The sequence below is a fragment of the Neofelis nebulosa genome, chromosome 7 (assembly GCF_028018385.1).
Source record: "Neofelis nebulosa isolate mNeoNeb1 chromosome 7, mNeoNeb1.pri, whole genome shotgun sequence".
Taxonomy (NCBI): domain Eukaryota; kingdom Metazoa; phylum Chordata; class Mammalia; order Carnivora; family Felidae; genus Neofelis; species Neofelis nebulosa.
Genome location: NC_080788.1, coordinates 112,212,940 through 112,220,211, shown reverse-complemented (window position 1 = coordinate 112,220,211; position 7,272 = coordinate 112,212,940). Strand labels below are relative to the sequence as shown.

The 7,272-nt window shown below is 47.8% G+C and overlaps 1 protein-coding gene and 1 long non-coding RNA gene across 3 annotated transcripts; one reads left to right on the top strand and one right to left on the bottom strand.

Annotated features, from left to right (window-relative positions):
* Positions 1 to 867: 867 nt before the first annotated feature.
* Positions 868 to 2,061, bottom strand: LOC131517357 (uncharacterized). Of its 2 annotated transcripts, XR_009264547.1 has the most exons (3): positions 1,676 to 2,061; positions 1,525 to 1,580; positions 868 to 1,124 (listed from the first exon to the last, which is right to left on the bottom strand). It is a non-coding gene; the product is annotated as an uncharacterized LOC131517357 (long non-coding RNA). The 2 variants fall into 2 exon arrangements; XR_009264546.1 differs by having other exon boundaries at positions 1,525 to 2,061.
* A 173-nt stretch (positions 2,062 to 2,234) lies between these two features.
* Positions 2,235 to 5,568, top strand: GPX2 (glutathione peroxidase 2). The gene is made up of 2 exons (XM_058739339.1): positions 2,235 to 2,584; positions 4,887 to 5,568. The coding sequence occupies exons 1-2, from the start codon at positions 2,363 to 2,365 to the stop codon at positions 5,235 to 5,237; spliced, it is 573 nt and encodes a 190-aa protein (XP_058595322.1). The 5' UTR covers positions 2,235 to 2,362; the 3' UTR covers positions 5,238 to 5,568.
* Positions 5,569 to 7,272: the final 1,704 nt, after the last annotated feature.

Below are 7,272 nucleotides of genomic sequence, written 5' to 3'. Positions count from 1 at the left end.
GAAGAAGGAGTCAAAAAAGGCAGGCTGGAGGTAGCTTAAGATCTTCACCTGCACTTCATAGTTTATAGAAAACTTGCAATACTTGATCTCTTCCATCCTAACAATCATACCTGTGGGAGATCAGGAGAGTGATTATCTAAATTCAGCAGATAAGGAAACAGGTGCCTAAGGGCCTCATCTAACAGTGGCAGAGTCATGGCTAGAAACATTAGAATTGAAATCTCTGGAGGGAAAAGCGTTAGTATCTCTATGTAGAAAAATCCTGATAAGTAATTCTCATTTGTAGCCAGAGTTGAGAACCATCACCTACCTGGACTTTTTGCCTTCTAAGCCAGTGCAGTTTCCAGAACAACTACTGCGGAAAGCCATGGGAATCACACACTTGTTAGTGCATGTCCAAAGTAATAAGCTTCTTGAGTTTACCTCCAACTCAAGCCAGTTTGAGGTAAAGTTGGAAACAAAGTATTTTAGGAGAGTCTCATCAGTTTTATTCAATCATGAAAGGTGAGAGCCTGCATGACAAAGGGTCCTAAATTGTACTTGGAGAAAAGGGATGGCGTGTCCCTAAGGAAGAGGGAGCCCCCACTCAGCTCAGGAACTTCCATGGTCTTCCTGGACAGAGGACCAGAGGGGCAGCCAGTAAGAGATGTCCAGATGCCTAGAGAATACTGGGAAAGCTCCAGGCAGGCATGCAGATAAGCCTGGCAAGTTCATGTTGAAGTTCAGCCCACTGTCAAGGCCAAGTTCTTCTGACTCCGTGTCCTGGTAGGAACATTTATTGGGCTGTTTCTAGGAACTCTACCCAGTCTCAGGGCGGGGGGGGGGCGGCGAGGCAGGGGGGCGGGCGGGGAGAGACACACTTCACTCTGCATTTCCTGCCTCCTTTAATGGCCAAAGATTCCATTCCCACTCAAGTAATGGAGGCTTGTTTTTAGGGAGCAGCCAGTAGACACACAGGTTCCCATGGGCTCTAAAGACCTATGGAACAGGCCACAAAAGCCAGAAAAGCTGGACACTCCCTGGTGACTAGTTCCTCCATCTTCTCAGCAAATCAGATTCTCAATACCAGCTGCTACCAAGCCTTGCTTATTTGTTCTCGAAGACAGTTCCCAATGGACATGTACCTGTGAAAACACTCTCTAGTAAACATTTGCATTGTTATTGAAATAACACTCTAAAAATCCCAAAGCCAGGTAGAGTCTAATTGCCAGTTTTACCGGTAGAGAAATCCAGACATTTAAAAAAAAAAAAAAAAAAAACCACGAATTTGTTGAGCTGGTAGGTGCTTGGAAGAATGAAGCACACTAGCTCTTCCCTTAGGTCCTCACATGTCCTGCAGTACACTGCATATCTGGGGCTGAAAACATCATAGGTGGCCCGACTCGGTCTAGAACCATGGAAGCTTTGGCTCCCTGCACACTTCCTTCCGTTGGGGAATGACCAGCACCAGCCTGCTGTGAGCAGTCTTTGGGACTGAGTGTCTGAGAGAAGGCAGGTGCAGCTCATGCCCTTGGAGCAACTCACCTGCTCTGCGACTCCTCACCATTACCCCGACCATGACTGATGTCAGCCGCATGACCCTGTGGAGGCAGAGTGGAAGGCAGAGGTATAGTGGGCAGTGCCATGCAGGGGGGCAAGGGCGCAGGCGGTCTCCAGCACCGGTAATATCACTCACTGAAAGACTTTCCAAGACAAACTTCATCTCTTCTGCCTGGTGCAAGCTGAGCCACTGAAAGCCATTATTTCTAGAAAATCACACTGTCCTCCTAAGGGTCCCTTTGATTTTGTGCCTGTGGAAGGCAACAGCCAAAGAAAAACACATGCACAGTAATATATAGGTTTCAGTTGTAGTCTGAGTTGAGGGAACATGTATCCCAATTCTCTTCCTCATCTTTCAGATCTAGGCAGACCCTGACCTCTCAGTGGCACAGTTCAGAGCCTGGCCCTCCGCAGACAATAAACGTCTGTGCCAAGTGAGAACAACTTGCTGGGGCAGGTCGGAGTCAATCCTGCATCCCTCCCTCCCTTTTTTCCTCCCCATTTGACCTTTGGGGCTCTAGTTTCCTGCAAGTAGTGAATTATTCATGTTTGCACATAGATATCAAATTGGCCCTTCCCAGGTTGCCAGCAGGGTGGGGCAGGTAGGTGGCTTTGTTCAGAGTCTGTAAATAGGAGGAGCAACCTCCTTGTTGAAACAGCACTTACAGGTGGGTGACTGTTTTTGCTAAGTCATCCTGGGGATGCTCAAAGCCCCATTGTGAAATCCTTCCTGTCCGGCCAGGCTCCTCCTTCCTCCCCACCCCTTTAACAGACCCTTAAGCGGGCTCACACCATTCTGCAGGTCTCAGTCTGCACCTTCACCATGGCTTACATAGCCAAGTCTTTCTACGACCTCAGCGCTATCAGCCTGGATGGGGAGAAGGTAGATTTCAATACGTTCCGAGGCAGGGCAGTGCTGATTGAGAATGTGGCCTCGCTCTGAGGCACAACCACTCGGGACTTCACCCAGCTCAACGAGCTGCAATGCCGCTTTCCCAGGCGCCTGGTGGTTCTTGGCTTCCCTTGCAATCAATTTGGACATCAGGTGAGGGGTCCCTTGCATTGTACCCAAGGAGGTGGGATGGTGAAGCTTTGGTAGGCTAAGGGGAGGGGGAGGATGACCGTGTGTTGGAGTGTCTGGAATCACAGGTATGTTTTGTTAATCCAGGTCTTTAGGTACATGTGAATACCAAGGGGAAGTATATGTGGTTCTAACTATGCTTAAACACTGTTTATTGTCTTTCCATTACACTCCATGAGGGCTGGTACCAGGTCTGTTTTTCTCTCCACTGTACAGAGGGCACTCATTAAATATCCGCTGAATGGATGAGTGGAGGACATAGATCGACAGTCAAACTAGGATTGGACTGACCCAGGGGACCTTAGTTCCAGCTAGACGTGGTTTTGCTATTTAGTGGCTCTGTGCCCTACAAAGAGTCACTTGATTTTTCTGTTTTAGTTTCCTCATCTGTAAATGGGGGATAGTATCATTTCTCTCACAGGATGACTGGGAGGTTCAGAGGATAAGATACACAAAAATACCTTGAAAAATACAAGGTAATATGCAAGTGTAAGCAACTGTATTATTTAGATTAAAGGATTTTGTTTTAAATCGGCCAAGTGGAGGGTGATTTTGGTGGAAAGCTAAGGGTTTACAATATGCACGTGTTTCCTCTGGGCATCACATGCACCTCTCTGGCTCTGATTTGTGTGTGTGTGTGTGTGTGTGTGTCCCATTTGGATCGAATCTCTGTTTCTGATTACTGGGTCAAGTTATAGATCTTCAGCCCACACACTTCAAGTTCTCTTCTATTTTCACTTATTATTTTAACAGCAAAAGCAGGCAGAGTGTCCTCAAGTGAACCCTCTAATTATAACCCCCTTAGTTCGATTCACGGCGGCGTGAAGGCAAGGAAGAAATTAGCAGGGATACAAGCAGGAAGGCTGAAGTGTCTTTGGCTAGTGACAAATGTGAGCTCGAACCATCACGGCTTTCATTGTTCCTTCCCTGTCTCCGTCTGTTTCTAGGCTTGGCCAGGGCAGGCGAGAGAAAGGGCAAAACCTCTTTAGGAGTATCTCTTCGGCCTGAGAGGTGCCTCCACCCTTTACACCATCACTTCAGGCTAGCTAGTGGCTGGAGGGAATCCATAACCTACCCGGTAGCCAGTCAGCCATTTGCATGAAGAGATAAGTAGTCTAATAGAGATCACCCCTGGGCTCAAGATGTCATGATGGCCTGGAACTGACTGTACTGATTGGTTCTAGCAGGTCAGAGGCAAGAACTTTCTCCCACAGGGAGATATCTGACTCCTAGACTCAGGGGGAGGGGTGGAAAATAAGGGTTTCTAAGGGCCTTTGGAGTTGTCAGGGGCGGGGAATGCCCAGTGGGAATAGGACAGGGATGGCCCTGGGGAGGGAAAGACGGGTAGCAGGTTCAGAGCTAAAGCATTCACAGCTGAGTACAGTGAGTGTGGGGGGGCAGGAGTCTTGGGATAGCAGTCTAGAAGCAAAAGGAATGATAACTACACATTCACAACATTTAGCCCTCAAGCACTTATTTCCTTACATTCTCTTCCCCTGGCCTATTCCAGAACCCTAAACACTCTATCCTATTTAATTCATCCCTGTTTGTCACTGAGCAATTCCATTTAGAGTACATTCATTATTATCTCTAACTCACTTCGCCTTTGTGGCACCTGAAAGCCAGATTTCCTTGGATGGCATCTTCACCAAAGCTTCCTCCTACTTACACTTCAGATCTAGGACAAAGCAAGATGAAAGCAAGAAGCTATAAATCCCATTTATATGAGCAGGATGGAGGCAGAGGCTATCACACTCACATATAACTAGGAGCAATGGAGGCAAATCAGGGCAGAGGGAAAGGGAAGGTGGTGGCAGGACGTGTGTGTGAGTGCCTGTGTGTAGGTAGTGGATGGGAGAGTTCTAGGTGGTAGGACTTGAGCCTTCTTTCCCTTTCTGTCTCCTGCTCTGAACTCAAGGTTCCTTGAAGTTTCAGACAGATACCCTAAAAACTGTCCAGGGTAGTTTGGAGAGAGAAAGAATCGTTCAAAGTGCTAAATCACTGACTTTAAGAACAGCCAAGCTAGGAACCGCAAGGACTTTCAGGAATGGCCTAGCAAACCATCAAACAACAGCTGTGAGTGGGAAAACTCCAAGTCAAGAGTAGGACAAAGCCAGTGAAGAAGGAAAGAGAAAGAACAGAGGAAAAAAACGCTACACAGAAAAGAATAGTCCTGGGAATGGCGTATAGGAGGGTGAAAGATTTTTTGTGGATCCTTCATTTCCCCCTTCCCTCTTCCATGCTCTTTGTCTTTTTCCTCCCCCAGGAGAACTGTCAGAATGAGGAGATCCTGAACAGTCTCAAGTATGTGCGCCCTGGGGGTGGATTCCAGCCCACCTTTACCCTTGTCCAAAAGTGTGAGGTGAATGGTCAGAACGAGCATCCCGTCTTCGCCTACCTGAAGGACAAGCTCCCCTACCCGTATGATGACCCATTTTCCCTCATGACCGATCCCAAGTTCATCATTTGGAGCCCGGTACGCCGCTCAGATGTGGCCTGGAACTTTGAGAAGTTCCTTATTGGGCCGGAAGGGGAGCCCTTCCGCCGCTACAGTCGCACCTTCCCTACCATCAACATTGAGCCTGACATCAAGCGCCTCCTCAAAGTTGCCATATAGACACAAGCTTCTCAGCACACAGACCTATTCCATCCAGCCCTTAGGTATCTTTCCTTAGGATTCAGAATGCCCTCAGGAGATACTGCTGGACCAAAGCTTTCCCTTGGGATCAGCCCCTTTCATTGAAGAGCCTTGCCTTTCCGGTCTGCCTATCTCCCTTCCCTCCCCCCAACCTTCTGGTTGGTGATTCTACTTGGAGCTCAAGACTTGGGTGGATCTGGGCCTTCACAGAATGATGGCATCTTCCTAAACTGTATGGGCGGTGTCTGAGGAGTGTGAAGGGCTCGGAGCCAGCCTGCTAGATGAGTCCAATAAAGGGCAGGTGTGGAAATGGCCGGGCTCTCTGTGTCTTCTTCCCGGACAGAGGGTAGAGGGATGGTACAAAACCACAGGTGGGCCATACAGCTGGCAGCACACAAAGGCCTGATAGAGGGAGGCTCTCTCATCAGGGGGACACCATAATAACTGTCTGGTCAGGGCGGTGGCAAGTGGAGTTGCGGGAAATCTGAATTATACTATTACTCTATGGCTCCTCCAGAACTGGGCAAAGGGTGGTGATGAGAGGTAAAGCAAAGGAAAAGTCAGCGGTCCTTCCATGCGGTATACTTGGAGGTTCGTTAGAGGACTCCAATCAGGAAGCTGTTGCTATCAGTGTAGGTTCTGGGCCAACTATGCATGCCCTGCACTTTGAGATGTTGCTGGGACATTAATTTGGTCAACTTTAACTGACAGCAAGGGTATGGAGGGTGCAGTTACTGGGAACACAAAGAACACCTACCCTTTTCTCCTTGCCTTGCTGAGTAACATTTGCTTTTGATCCTTTGCTCCTTTAAAAAAATTTTTTTTAATCTTTTTTATTTTTGAGAGAGAGAGAGAGAGAGTGCGAGCAGGGGAGGAACAGAGACAGAGGGAGACACAGAATCTGAAGCAGGCTCTAGGCTCTGAGCTGTCAGCACAGAGCCCGACAAGGAGCTCGAACCCATGAACCACAAGATCATGACCTGAGCTGAAGTCGGACACTTAACTGACTGAGCCACCCAGGCAGCCACCCGATCCTTTGCTCCTTTTTACAGTTCACATGCCACCCTTGTCTTTCTCAAACTCACATGTTCACAAATTCAGGCATAAGACAAACTGGTTTAGACATGAATGATTTCATTTTGAATTCCATGAGGGTGGGAATGGAAGAGGGCCTCCCTTCAGACAGTCTGACTGTTCATAACCTGCCAACATGAGAGCTATTCTCTGTGAGAACAGGGGTCTGCCAAATGGCTTTGTAAGGACGGTGCCTCAGATTCCTCAGCTAGCACAGGCATACTCAAAAGGCACCAACACCTCCAAGGCCAGGTCCTATCATGTTCTAGAAAAGACACCTGCTGAAAGGCCACTGCCCTGTCACTTTGCCTTACAAAAACGTCTTCCTGGAAACTTCTCACGTTACCCTTCCTTCTTTGACCACTAGATGGAACATTTTACTTTTTTCACTGAAGCCCTGAAGGGACAGTTCTCCAAACTGGACACACTGCTTAAAAACCCCAATGCTGAGGGGGAAATCCCTTTCCTGTTATGTTCCCTACACTATTTTCTAAGCATCTGCATCATCTGAGAAGTAAATGTGGAATACAGGCTAAAGATCCTCCCTGTCTGACCTTCAGTTAAAGCTATGTCATCTGCGGTGCTTTATTTCAAAAAGGGTAACCTGAGCATTACAGTGGGAATCCCCTGGCATGCTTTTCAGGGCCTTCTGCTAAATTAAGGCTACCCTTACACTGACTCTTGGAAACACAAGCCTTTCAAGATTCCTGTTCTTAAAGCCAACAGCTGGGGTATGGGTTTTTTGAGGGCAGGACGAGGCACTGATTTTAGAGGAATTAACTGCAGGGATACATCACTTCTCTGAAGAAGTACAGAATACATATTGGAGGCTAGTATGATTTGTGCATCATCTCGATAGTGCTATAGGTTATTGCTATGTCTGGTAACAGAGCAACTATCCTGGATGTTGGCATTATGCCACAGGCAATTTAGGGCCTGA